This window comes from Salmo trutta, chromosome 14 (assembly GCF_901001165.1).
Source record: "Salmo trutta chromosome 14, fSalTru1.1, whole genome shotgun sequence".
In the NCBI taxonomy this organism is placed as follows: Eukaryota; Metazoa; Chordata; class Actinopteri; order Salmoniformes; family Salmonidae; genus Salmo; species Salmo trutta.
Window position 1 is genome coordinate 74,777,027 of NC_042970.1, and position 15,261 is coordinate 74,792,287.

Sequence of the window (15,261 nt, forward strand, 5' to 3'; positions counted from 1 at the left end):
GACACTCTACTGTATATGTTACAGTAATAACACGACACACTATACTGTATATGTTGCAGTAATAATACAACACACTCTACTGTATATGTTACAGTAATAACATGACACACTATACTGTATATTTTACAGTAATAATACAACACACTCTACTGTATATGTTACAGTAATAACAACACACTCTACTGTATATGTTACAGTAATAACACAACACACTCTACTGTATATGTTACAGTAATAACGTGACACTCTACTGTATATGTTACAGTAATAACACGACACACTATACTGTACATGTTACAGTAATAACAACACACTATACTGTATATGTTACAGTAATAACAACACACTATACTGTATATGTTACAGTAATAACACAACACACTATACTGTATATGTTACAGTAATAACAACACACTATACTGTATATGTTACAGTAATAACATGACACACTATACTGTATATGTTACAGTAATAACACGACACACTATACTGTCCATGTTACAGTAATAACATAACACACTATACTGTATATGTTACAGTAATAACACAACACACTATACTGAATATGTTACAGTAATAACACGACACACTATACTGTATATTTTACAGTAATAACACGACACACTATACTGTCTATGTTACAGTAATAACACGACACACTATACTGTATATTTTACAGTAATAACACAACACACTATACTGTCTATGTTACAGTAATAACACGACACACTATACTGTATATGTTACAGTAAGAACATGACACACTATACTGTATATGTTACAGTAATAACATGACACACTATACTGTATATGTTACAGTAATAACACAACACACTATACTGTATATGTTGCAGTAATAAGACGACACACTATACTGTATATGTTACAGTAAGAATATGACACACTATACTGTATATGTTACAGTAATAACATGACACACTATACTGTATATGTTACAGTAATAACACAACACACTATACTGTATATGTTACAGTAATAACCTAACACTATACTGTATATGTTACAGTAATAACACAACACACTATACTGTATATGTTACAGTAATAACACAACACACTATACTGTCTATGTTACAGTAATAATAAAACACACTATACTGTATATGTTACAGTAATAACACAACACACTATACTGTATATGTTACAGTAATAATAAAACACACTATACTGTATATGTTACAGCTGTTATGGGTATATTATAAGCAAAAACATCAATATGGAGACAGATTGACTGATAAGGAAATCAAGCATGACACTGGCCTCTTAAATGTGTTTATTTACCTACCTTCACTGTTTGATATTTTATTCTACCATAGCCTATACTGGAGTCTAGCTGTTTTGATCTGAGGGTATGTGTGTGGCGCTGGATGGAAAGGTTTATTTGAGCAGCAGTTGGTATTCATTAACTAACAAGAACCACCGTGGGAAGGAGAGTCTATACTAACTCCATTTACAATTGGGTTCAAATATTAACATCTTTTAATGTGCTAATATGTCTTACGAGCACGCACGCCACTTAATGCACCATCTCTCAGTCATATGGCCATGAGCTGCCATTTTGTGACCTGGTCTACGCCAAGTTTCCCCTCACACCGTAGTGAAGTGGCTACATGTGGTTGCTCTTAATGTAGTTTATTTGGGCAAGTGGTGCAGGAATTATATTTTATGAGGAGGGAAAGTGTCTGGGGTAATTATTTGTGTAAACCGTATTCCTCTTGATGTACTTTGTAGAGTAAATAAGCAAAGTTTGTGTCAGAGAGAGTTCCAGATAGTTCCAGCGTTGGCATGGTAGTGTTTAATGTTGTCATTAATGAATTAATTCCCCTTCCTTACCCCTCACCTGTCTGCCTCCCTCCTCACCCTCCCCTCCCCATTGCGCACACCCTTCCTCCTACCCCCTCCGCACCACATGCCCTCGCCCCTCCTCCCCCTCTCACCCTGAAGTCTATGTTTATGGAAAAGCTGGTAGGGAATTAGTGTTCTGACGCGGTACATTTGTTCTGATGTGGTTCAATGGCAAGGCCCGACTATTGATTTATCGCACGTGCCAGTTATAATACCAGGATTCTTCTTAACCATAGTGCCAGTTATAATACCCAAGATACTTCTTAACCATAGTGCCAGTTATAATACCCAAGATACTTCTTAACCATAGTGCCAGTTATAATACCCAAGATACTTCTTAACCATAGTGCCAGTTATAATACCCAAGATACTTCTTAACCATAGTGCCAGTTATAATACCCAAGATACTTCTTAACCATAGTGCCAGTTATAATACCCAAGATACTTCTTAACCATAGTGCCAGTTATAATACCCAAGATACTTCTTAACCATAGTGCCAGTTATAATACCCAAGATACTTCTTAACCATAGGGCCAGTTATAATACCAGGATACTTCTTAACCATAGGGCCAGTTATAATACCAGGATACTTCTTAACCATAGTGCCAGTTCTAATACCAGGATACTTCTTAACCATAGTGCCAGTTCTAATACCAGGATACTTCTTAACCATAGGGCCAGTTATAATACCAGGATACTTCTTAACCATAGTGCCAGTTATAATACCAGGATACTTCTTAACCATAGGGCCAGTTCTAATACCAGGATACTTCTTAACCATAGGGCCAGTTCTAATACCAGGATACTTCTTAACCATAGGGCCAGTTCTAATACCAGGATACTTCTTAACCATAGGGCCAGTTCTAATACCAGGATACTTCTTAACCATAGGGCCAGTTCTAATACCAGGATACTTCTTAACCATAGGGCCAGTTCTAATACCAGGATACTTCTTAACCATAGGGCCAGTTATAATACCAGGATACTTCTTAACCATAGGGCCAGTTATAATACCAGGATACTTCTTAACCATAGGGCACTGCCTGAGTACTCACTACTCTTTTTCGTGTCGGTACAGAACTGATACATTTTGTTTATCCAGTCATCTGTTGGTTCGGGAATCCCTCTTTATCCTGGTATACATCATCACACAATTCAAGCAGCATCTGCCTACTTTGGATGAATAGGTGCCAATATATTATATTATATATACATGATATATTATGATGTGGCACGCTGACTGTCTGGTGAACATAGCCTTAGTGGACCTACAGCAGAACATTTGAAAGATCTAATCTTCTAAACATATTGTACTGTTTCTGTATGTTGCCAACACATTTCATTTTATTTCTATGACCATTTACAAATAGAAGCCAATGAGACCAGCTGTACATGACCAGTTAAACCCCACTAATCTCACCCACAGCAGAACGGGAGCCACCAAGGACCACTGAAAACCCAGGCAGTCAGGACACATTTTATGTGTATGATTTAATGATTCCTGCTGTCATCGCCGTTCCATCCTATTGAATCCATACATGCACATGGCACATGGTCATATGTCATGTATAACAGTGTAACACACACACACACACACACACACACACACACACACACACACACACACACACACACACACACACACACACACACACACACACACACACACACACACACACACACACACACACACACGTCCCAGTATGACTGTATCATATATCAGAGAGGAATTGTACATGGTGCATGACCCATACACTTTGTTAATACACTGCCTCCACGATCCTGTCTGACCTATACATACTGTTCGGATGCCAACAAGAGCTTTGTAGCCATGCACCGAAATACATATCCAGCTAAGCTTTAACATTATATTAAACATAATTACTCTTTACGAAAATCCCTGTTTTCATAAACAATATAGCCCTCTGTGATCCCATAATATAGAAACACATAATTTAATGGATTCCTAGAATATTTGTTGCAATCCATGGCTTCACTATATCCCTGACCTCATCCTCCACACAGCTAAAGCAGATCCTCGTAACCCCACAGAGAGGTTGTAACTTGTGCCAGATGTGTAGGAGAAATCAGTGTGAGCAAAGATCGTACATGAATCAGAAAGATATGCTTCTTATTTAGTGGTGAATCGTTCTACCAAACAATTATCAAGTTTGCGTGTGTGTCGGCCTTCCAAAAACAATTATTGCTTTTCTGCAAAGCTATTCTGTCTAGAGAGAAGCATTCATTTTGACCAATATTGTCCTATAGATAACGCTTTAGGATACCCAACAAAGATGAAATTATCCTATCAATCTCTACCCATCTATCAATCTCTGCCCATCTATCAATCTCTACCTTTCTATCAATCTCTACCTATCTATTAATCTCTACCTTTCTATCATTCTCTACCTATCTATCAATCTCTACCTATCATCTCTACCTATCTATCATTCTCTACCTATCTATCAGACTCTACCTTTCTATCAATCTCTACCTATCTATCAATCTCTACCTATCTATCAATCTCTACCTATCTATCAATTTACATTTTTTTGTTTAATATAACGTTAAACCTCTACCTTTCTATCAATCTCTACCTATCTATTAATCTCTACCTTTCTATCAATCTCTACCTATCTATCAATCTCTACCTTTCTATCAATCTCTACCTTTCTATCAATCTCTACCTTTCTATGAATCTCTACCTTTCTATCAATCTCTACCTATCTATCAATCTCTACCTATCTATCAATTTACATTTTTTTGTTTAATATAACGTTAAACCTCTACCTATCTATCAATCTCTACCTATCTATTAATCTCTACCTTTCTATCAATCTCTACCTATCTATTAATCTCTACCTTTCTATCAATCTCTACCTATCTATCAATCTCTACCTTTCTATCAATCTCTACCTTTCTATCAATCTCTACCTATCTATCAGACTCTACCTTTCTATCAATCTCTACCTTTCTATCATTCTCTACCCATCTATCAATCTCTACATTTCTATCAATCTCTACCTTTCTATCAATCTCTACCTTTCTATCAATCTCTACCTTTCTATCAATCTCTACCTTTCTATCATTCTCTACCTATCTATCAATCTCTACCTATCTATCAATCTCTACCTTTCTATCAATCTCTACCTTTCTATCAACCTCTACCCATCTATCAATCTATATACTAAAATGCCATAACTTGTCTGTCTGCCTGTCTGTCTGCCATAACTCAATACAACCACGGGGGTATGGATCATAGATCATTCCAGCACCCCCAATGCTCCTTCCTTCCCGGCCCAGCTCAGTGCACTGTTGGCTGGGTACCAAGCCCTCCTTGACCCCCTGAGGATAGCCAGGCCTGCTATTCTGGCTGGTGGTAGCAAATACAGTTTGGCTGGAAGTGGACCATGGAGACACGGTGGGAACTAAAAGAAGAAACACTTGTTGCTGTGTTTTGGACTGTTCTTAGTGTGACTAGGTCCTTTTGCTGTTAGGGCTTGTTTCTTGTTGCTAGGCTTGTTGCTTGGCTTGCTTGGGATTGAGATGGATGCAAGCTGGCTATCTGGCAGAGGATTGTATGGATCTTGATTCATGACAAGAAATACATTTCTATAATTCGTGAATCAACTTATTTAGATAGGCTAGATATATTAAAGCATAAGTCAACAGTCTTGGCATCTGTTGTGATGCAAAGTTGTCCTCTTAGTGGACATTGTAATGACAGCGAACACTTCCTAGCCTATGTGCCATGACACAGCCCAAATGTTATCCAAGTGGAGGGCCTGACATTTTGTGTTAGTACGTTTATTTGTCTGAGACGCAGCGTAGCAATTTGCACCTCGTCACAGTGTGTGTGTGTGTGTGTGAGCGGTTTGCCCCTCGTCACAGTGTGTGTGTGTGTGAGCGGTTTGCCCCTCGTCACAGTGTGTGTGTGAGCGGTTTGCCCCTCGTCACAGTGTGTGTGTGTGTGTGTGTGTGTGTGTGTGTGTGTGTGTGTGTGAGCGGTTTGCCCCTCGTCACAGTGTGTGTGTGAGCGGTTTGCCCCTCGTCACAGTGTGTGTGTGTGAGCAGTTTGCCCCTCGTCACAGTGTGTGTGTGAGCGGTTTGCACCTCGTCACAGTGTGCGTGTGTGTGTGTGTGTGTGTGTGTGTGTGTGTGTGTGTGTGTGTGTGTGTGTGTGTGTGTGTGTGTGTGTGTGTGTGTGTGTGAGAGAGATCGGTTTGCCCCTCGTCACAGTGTGCTACTTAACAATAATTGGGTCACATTTCAGATGAGCCATTGCAGAACAAGCTTCCCTCCCTACCACAAGAGAACATAGACCACCCAGTACTCTCTAAGGGGGTTGTCACAAGGGAACAATCACTTTACAGTCTAGTGGGAAAATGTGGTAATTTTAGTTCAACTACACCCTTAAAACAACCAAATCAAATCAAATCAAATGTAATTTTATTGGTCACATACACATGGTTATCAGATGTCACTGCGAGTGTAGCGAAATGCTTGTGCTTCTAGTTCCGACCATGCAGTAATATCTAACAAGTAATCTAACAATTTCACAACTACCTTATACACACAAGTGTAATGAATGAATAAGAATATGTACATATAAACATATGGATGAGCGATGGCCGAACGGCATAGGCAAGATGCAGTAGATGGTATAGAGTACAGTATATACATATGAGATGTGTAATGTAGGGTATATAAACATTATATAAAGTGGCATTGTTTAAAGTGACTAGTGATACATTTATTACATCCAATTTGTAATTATTAAAGTGGCTAGAGATGGAAGAGAGTCAGTATGCTGGCAGCAGCCACTCAATGTTAGTGATGGAGAGCCTTGCGGTTGTGGGCGGAGCAGTTGCTGTACCAGGCAGTGATACAGCCGACAGGATGCTCTCGATTGTGCATCTGTAAAAGTTTGTGAGTGTTTTTGGTGACAAGCCAAATTTCTTCAGCCTCCTGAGGTTGAAGAGGAGCTGTTGCGCCTTCTTCACCACGCTGCCTGTGTGGGTGGACCATTTCAATTTGTCCGTGATGTGTACGCCGAGGAACTTAAAACTTTCCACCTTCTCCACTACTGTCCCGTTGATGTGGATAGGGGGGTGCTCCCTCTGCTGTTTCCTGAAGTCCATGATCATCTCCTTTGTTTTGTTGACGTTGAGTGTGAGGTTGTTTTCCTGACACCACACTCCGAGGGCCCTCACCTCCTCCCTGTAGGCCGTCTCGTTGTTGTTGGTAATTAAGCCAACCACTTTACTACATAAAGATGTCTTGTAAGTTGCTCTGGTAAAAGTGTCTGCTAAATGACTACAATCTAAATGTAATTCAAACTGAATTTAAGTCAAAATTATATATCTCAAAAAAACGTTTTTTTCCTCATAGAGAGATTATCAAAAAAAACATTCTCACACAGCTCTCTCTCTCCGCCTCCTGTTTTCAAGGTGAACATTTCAGGACAAACTCAGTCAAGTCAGTTTATCTCTCCCTGTGATTTCACTCCTCCGAGGTGATCCCCTCTTCCAGACAAGAGAGTGTGTGTGCAAGAGACAGGTTGCGTCCCAAAAGTCCACCTATTCCCTACATAGTGCACTACTTTTGACCAGAGACATACAGTATGGACCCTGGTCAAAAGTAGTGGGATTTGGGATACAGACAGAGAGTGTAGAGCTGGCATGTGGGAGCCTTGACAGCCCACACAAATACCCTGCTCTATGTCCGTGTGTGCGGTCATCAGACAGAGCACCACAGTCTGTGCTTTGTGCCAAACACACACTCTGTCAGGAAGATGAACTCCCACACACACACACACACACGCACACACACACACACACACACACACACACACACACACACACACACACACACACACACACACACACACACACACACACACACACACACACACACACACACACACACACACACTACCACCCCCAAGTCAACCCTGATACTTGAACAAAACCCATCAGATGTGCATTAATAGTCATATCTCTGACAGGCTGATGAGGGAGGCTTGCTAATACACAGTCCCTACAAGATTCAATACTGATTATGATTTGGAAAACTCTACAGCAGGGGTGTTCAACTCTTAACCTACGAGGTCCGGAGCCTGCTACTTTTCTGTTCTACCTGATAATGAATTGCACCCACCTGGTATCCCAGGTCTAAATCAATCCCTGATCAGACAGGAGGAATGAGAAAACTCAGAGGAACTGGCTTCCAGGTCCAGAGTTGAGTTTGAGGGTGCTAGAGGATAACTTTTTTGTTTAATGAAACGTGTTTTTACTTCCATGCTATTACAATGAATTGACATTATGATAAAATAATTAGACACATTGGACCTGGAACTAAAACCTCATTTCAAATAAAGTCCACCTTTAAATCCAATGTCTTTTCACTCATGCCTCCCATTCCTTTAACACTTGTACAGATTTGGGGTCTTCATTTGATCATCTGTGTCTTCTGTGAAGATCATCCCCCATCCTCGTCATCCCCATGAAGAGGCCTAGCAAGAACTAAGGCGAGAGAACTAAAGTAGCTCATCTTTCTTGGCAGTGGAGAGGAGAGTCTTTGGAGGGAAGAGTCTTTGGATGTCCTCTTCTTCTGCTGCAGTTGTGGAGACTCCCTAGACTGGAAGACTTCTTGGCTGTGTCTGGATGCATAGAGACTCCCTAGACTGGAAGACTTCTTGGCTGTGTCTGGATGCATAGAGACTCCCTAGACTGGAAGACTTCTTGGCTGTGTCTGGATGTATAGAGACTCCCTAGACTGGAAGATGTCTTGGCTGTGTCTGGATGCATAGAGACTCCCTAGACTGGAAGACTTCTTGGCTGTGTCTGGATGCATAGAGACTCCCTAGACTGGAAGACTTCTTGGCTGTGTCTGGATGCATAGAGACTCCCTAGACTGGAAGATGTCTTGGCTGTGTCTGGATGCATAGAGACTCCCTAGACTGGAAGACTTCTTGGCTGTGTCTGGATGCATAGAGACTCCCTAGACTGGAAGACTTCTTGGCTGTGTCTGGATGCATAGAGACTCCCTAGACTGGAAGATGTCTTGGCTGTGTCTGGATGCATAGAGACTCCCTAGACTGGAAGACTTATTGGCTGTGTCTGGATGCATAGAGACTCCCTAGACTGGAAGACTTCTTGGCTGTGCCTGGATGCATAGAGACTCCCTAGACTGGAAGACTTCTTGGCTGTGCCTGGATGCATAGAGACTCCCTAGACTGGAAGACTTCTTGGCTGTGTCTGGATGCATAGAGACTCCCTAGACTGGCAGACTTACATTTTAGTATTTTATTCAACGTCTGACAGACTTCTTGGCTATGTCTGGATGCTGAAGTCCAGGGAAACCATGTATTTTATATAGAACCTTCATAGGTGTGTCTGGATGCTGAAGTCCAGGGAAACCATGTATTTTATATAGAACCTTCATAGGTGTGTCTGGATGCTGAAGTCCAGGGAAACCATGTATTTTATACAGAACCTTCATAGGTGTGTCTGGATGCTGGAGTCCAGGGAAACCATGTATTTTATACAGAACCTTCATAGGTGTGTCTGGATTAGGATTATGGGTTGATGTTCATCCTACCTGTCCTGTACAAACACCCAATGGGAGTTTCTCCCAGTCTAACCCCACAGTTCCAACTAGGTGATCATCCCTTAATAATCCATGTTGGTCAGAGTACACAACACCATGCCTACTGAAAACTTGCACGTTCAGTTTACATCCAGGTGTAATTAGCAGGTCTAAATAGACTTCTTCTGTCCATGTTGTACAATACAAGGGTTAGTGCTTAATTACTGGTTATGATATCATGCAAGTATTTTATTCAACGTCTGACAGAAGTGCAGTACAATAAAGCTGCCACTAAACGCTGATCTTAGGTCAGTTTTCACCCCTAATGAAAGATAGTTGGTTAATACACCCTTATCTCCCCTCTCCTCCTCTTCTCCTCTCCTCTCCTTTCCCCCTCCTCTTCCACTCTTCTCCTCTCCTCCTCTCCTCTCTTCTCCCCCTTTCCTCCTCTCCCCCTCGCCCACTCTCCGCCTCTCCCCCTATCCTCCTCTCCTCTCCTTTCCCCCTCCTCTTCCACTCTTCTCCTCTCCTCCTCTCCTCTCTTCTCCCCCTTTCCTCCTCTCCCCCTCGCCCACTCTCCGCCTCTCCCCCTATCCTCCTCTCCTCTCCTTTCCCCCTCCTCTTCCACTCTTCTCCTCTCCTCCTCTCCTCCTCTCCCCCTCTCCTCTCTTCTCCCCCTTTCCTCCTCTCCCCCTTGCCCACTCTCCTCCTCTCCCCCATCCTCCTCTCCTCCTCCTCTCCTCTCCCCCTCTCTTCCTCTCTCTCCCTCCTCATTCCATCTGTGTGTTCTCAGCACTGTACTGTAGTGTAAAACTCATCCATCACATCACTAGTTTCATCTACACACCCTGGATAGGAACATACTGTGCGTCCCAAATGGCACCCTATTCCCTACAAAGTGTATTACTTTTGACAAAAGTAGTGCACTACATAGGGGGAGGGCTTGTCAAAAGTATTGCACTACAGATGCTGTATCTTAATTTGATCCTGTTGTTGCAGGAATCTTCCTGCACAGCAGGAAACGTAAACTTGAAGTGTATTCAAGGTTCAAAAAAGGCTTCTAAAGTTGGTAATTTCCACTTAAAAATGTCAGACTTGATTTGCCCTAATGAAAAATGTATCAATGCCTATAAAAATGTCCATTAATTATAATCCACATAATAATTCACTTTTCCTCTTGCGCAGGATTCTTTTCCTGATGTAGCAAACGGGCTCACATTAAGATCCTACATCTGTATCTAGGGAATATGGTGGCATTAGAGACCATAGTCTGTCTTGATCATCTAACTCCCATGAATGTTATATGAATCTCTGTATGTGATAAGAGGGGTGCTATCTGCCGTACCACAAGAGTAGAGTCAACTCACAGTCGATTAACTAAGCTTGAACATGACAGCAGTGCAATAAAGACATATTAATCAGGTTGCTAAGGAATACAAAAATCAAAGGAAAAATAAATAGAAGCTTTGCACTTGTTGATAAGGCTGAATAATTTAAACACACTTAACACGGGTGGCTTTTAATCCTTAGACTACTAGTCATTTCTATATGTGAATGTACCATTAGGGAGGGTGACTAGAGTAGAGTGATGGTTCACCATAGAGGAGTGTGTAGCTTTCAGCCGTATACAGATCTTTATCCTTGAAGTGCAGTTGATCCAAGGTCGTCCCTCACACTGTGTAGCTTAATCAGTGTGAAGCAGAACGTATGGAGACAGCGTCTGTATGTCAGGCCCACGACCATACATCAGGCCCAGTTCTCCTCGCCCTCTCACCTCAGGCGTGATGAATGAAGACAAGGAACTGTGGTTATGTCTGATGATGTGCTGTAGGAAGGAGGAGGGAGGGTACCAGTGTGTGGCACACACATGTAGATAAATACTGGAGGATGAATTACAGTATGTGAGAAAGAAAGAGAGAGAGAGAGAGAGAGAGGGGATATGGGGGAGGGGGAGAGAGAGGGAGAGAGGGAGAGAAAGAGAGAAAGGGCGAGAGGGCGAGAGAGAGAGGGGGGATAGAGGGAGAGAGAGAGGGAGAGAGGGGGGGATAGAGGGAGAGAGAGAGGGAGAGGGAAGGAGAGAGAGAGAGCGAGGGAGCGAGGGAGAGGGAACGAGGGAGATATACACAGAGAGAGGTACTCAGCCTGTTCTCTATCTGTTGTTCACTCACCCACTCCGTCACCACCCACTTACACCATTCACAATCCTCAACCATTTTAGGATCTCTGCTGTGCTGCTATGGAGTCTAACAGAATCAAAAACAGCATTCCTGTCCCTCCACTCTTCCATAACCCTACAAACACTAGCCCCAGACACACAGTCTATGTGTATCCAATACAATGTCTTCAGCACAGCTAGGATTGGAATGATTGGGTATAAGGCCTTTAAAACGCTGTGTTAATGTAAACCGGATTATTGAATCAAATGAAATTGTTCCCACTTGTTGACTATACAGTATTGTCTGTCCTTTACCATGTTCCTAGTCACTAAGACTTTAATGCCTCAACCAGGCTACAATGGCTTCAGAGTAGGGCAATTACAATCAGAGTTTCTGGTTTAGGAATGTGTGGGGAGAGTGTCTGGTCTGGTGGTGGTGCATCATAAAGACTGTATAAGCATAGCTGGACAACCCCTACAGCTCTGGTATAGAAACATTACATTACCTGAACTGACCTGAACAACTTGCAAAAGACACGGCTAACTATTCTGTCTGAAGATTACATAGTCATTCTGAATTACACATACATGCATCAGTACAGACGTTGGTTGATATGAAATTGATACAACTTTCAACTGAACAATGGGAACAGTGAAACATTTGCTACTTTGGGTACAGAGAGTGATGACCAGCAGGTTTAACCAGTTCAAGGCTGGATTGGTCACGAGTTGAGGCTTCTGAGAATGTTGTGTCCTGTGTGATCTGGGTCGTCGTCAGGCATCCGGCTGGCCGGTCTGGGAGCCACAGCAAAAGAGGACACACAAACAGTCTCTCCGACTGCTAAGAAAAATGGCCTACCTTCTTCCTCTCTCCTTCTTCCTCCTCTTCCTAGGACTCACACAGGCCCACCCTATCCAGCTTGATGAGAAAGATGAGATGGTCTTCACAGAAGACCCAGATGATCTGGTGGACATCACCACCAGGATCCTGGAGACCAACAATGCCACCACAGAGATGCTGATGGAAGGAGACATCATGGTCCCAAGGACCAGGACCGCCATCAGGTGCTCGTGGTCCAACAAATGCCTCTGGGAGAGGAAGAAGTCAGAGAACCTCGTCAAGGTTCCTTACACGCTCAGCTCAGATTTTGACTCTTATTCCCAGGGGAAGATCAAGCAAGCCATGAACACCTTCCACACCAAGACCTGCGTGCGCTTCGTCCAACGTAGCAACCAGAGGGACTACCTTAGCATCGAAAGCAGATCCGGCTGTTCTTCATGGGTTGGCAAAACCGGAGGTAAGCAGCTCGTATCCCTCGAAAAAAGAGGGTGTGTTAACCACGGTACCATCCAGCACGAGCTGCTCCACGCTCTGGGTTTCTACCACGAACAGAACAGGAGTGACCGCGACAAGTACATCAGGATCAACTGGGAGTATGTTGAACGCGGGGAGGAGCCCAACTTCGACAAAGAGGACACCAACAACCTGGACATTCCCTATGACTACTCCTCCGTCATGCATTATAATAGATGGTCGTTCAGCACTGTGTATAGGAAGGAGACGATCACTCCTATTCCTGACGCCACTGTGCCCATCGGACAGAGCTTGGAGATGTCTGCGATTGATGTTCAGAGGGTTAACAAGCTCTACAGGTGTTAAAGGGAGGGAAAAGTTGGAGCTGAATCTGATGTCTGAATCTGATGTCTGAATCTGATGTCTGAATTTGATGTTGGACTGTCAATGTTAAAACGATCTGGCATTGTGTTGTTTGAAGGCAACGTGGGGTTAACTCATTTTGTCATGTTCATTACTTGACAGTAATGGAAATAAAAATAAATCTGATGAGGAAGCACATAAGTCCTCTGTCTTTCTTTTGTCAAGTCATTTCAGTCAATTGTCCACACTACATCATTTAGGGTTAGATTAGAGCTAGGGTTAGGGGTAGAGCTAGGGTTAGGGGTAGAGCTAAGTGTAGGGTTAGAGCTAGGGTTAGGGTTAGAGATAGGCGTAGGGTTAGAGCTAGGGTTAGGGTTAGAGCTAGGAGTAGGGTTAGAGCTAGGGTTAGGGTTAGAGATAGGCGTAGGGTTAGAGCTAGGGTTAGGGTTAGAGCTAGGAGTAGGGTTAGAGCTAGGGTTAGGGTTAGAGCTAGGGTTAGGGGTAGAGCTAGGGTTAGGGGTAGAGCTAAGTGTAGGGTTAGAGCTAGGGTTAGGGTTAGAGATAGGCGTAGGGTTAGAGCTAGGGTTAGGGTTAGAGCTAGGAGTAGGGTTAGAGCTAGGGTTAGGGTTAGAGCTAGGGTTAGGGTTAGAGCTAAGTGAAGGGTTAGAGCTAGGGTTAGGGGTAGAGCTAAGTGTAGGGTTAGAGCTAGGGTTAGGGTTAGAGCTAGGGTTAGGGTTAGAGCTAAGTGTAGGGGTAGAGCTAGGGTTAGGGGTAGAGCTAAGTGTAGGGTTAGAGCTAGGGTTAGGGTTAGAGATAGGCGTAGGGTTAGAGCTAGGGTTAGGGTTAGAGATAGGCGTAGGGTTAGAGCTAGGGTTAAGGTTAGAGCTAGGAGTAGGGTTAGAGCTAGGGTTAGGGTTAGAGATAGGCGTAGGGTTAGAGCTAGGGTTAGGGTTAGAGCTAGGGTTAGGGTTAGAGCTAGGGTTAGGGTTAGAGCTAGGGTTAGGGTTAGAGCTAAGTGTAGGGGTAGAGCTAGGGTTAGGGGTAGAGCTAAGTGTAGGGTTAGAGCTAGGGTTAGGGTTAGAGATAGGCGTAGGGTTAGAGCTAGGGTTAGGGTTAGAGATAGGCGTAGGGTTAGAGCTAGGGTTAAGGTTAGAGCTAGGAGTAGGGTTAGAGCTAGGGTTAGGGTTAGAGATAGGCGTAGGGTTAGAGCTAGGGTTAGGGTTAGAGCTAGGGTTAGGGTTAGAGCTAGGGTTAGGGTTAGAGCTAGGAGTAGGGTTAGAGCTAGGGTTAGGGTTAGAGATAGGCGTAGGGTTAGAGCTAGGGTTAGGGTTAGAGCTAGGGTTAGGGTTAGAGCTAGGGTTAGGGTTAGAGCTAGGGTTATGGTTAGAGCTAGGGGTGGGGTTAGAGCTAGGTGTAGGGTTAGAGCTAGGGTTAGGTTGGGGTTAGAGCTAAGGCTAGGGTTAGAGCTAAGGTTAGAGCTAGGGTTAGGGTTAGAGCTAGGGTTAGAGCTAGGATTAGGTTAGGGTTAGAGCTTGGGTTAGAGCTAGGGTTAGGGTTAGAGCTAGGCTTAGAGCTAGGGTTAGGTTAGGGTTAGAGCTAGGGTTAGGTTAGGGTTAGAGCTAGGGTTAGGTTAGGGTTAGAGCTAGGGATTCTATTGCTCCTAGGGATCCATCTTTATTAAAGTTGTTATATGAGAAGGGAGAAAACATTCCCAGAAGAAGGTTTAGGTTAGGGCCCTTGTGAAGGGTGTGGTTTGGGTTAGGGCAAGGATCAAGGGCATGACTTTGTAACCTCTAAAGGTGATGGCTATGGTTAGGGTTAGGGTTATGGTTAGGGTTGAGCCAGGGGATGAACAGGAACCTAGAGTTAGGGTTATGGTTAAGGTTAGGGCTGAGCCAGGGGATAAACATGAACCTAGAGTTAGGGTTAGTTGAACAGTTGTTGATAGTTAGTTTGAACATATATAAATCATCTGACGGGGACTATCCAGATA

At 43.2% G+C, this 15,261-nt stretch overlaps 1 protein-coding gene across 1 annotated transcript; it reads left to right on the forward strand.

Moving 5' to 3' along the window:
• The first annotated feature begins 11,916 nt into the window (after window positions 1–11,916).
• Window positions 11,917–13,464, forward strand: LOC115147389 (high choriolytic enzyme 1). The gene has a single exon (XM_029689619.1). The coding sequence runs from the start codon at window positions 12,462–12,464 to the stop codon at window positions 13,269–13,271; it is 810 nt and encodes a 269-aa protein (XP_029545479.1). The 5' UTR covers window positions 11,917–12,461; the 3' UTR covers window positions 13,272–13,464.
• The last annotated feature ends 1,797 nt before the right edge of the window (window positions 13,465–15,261 follow it).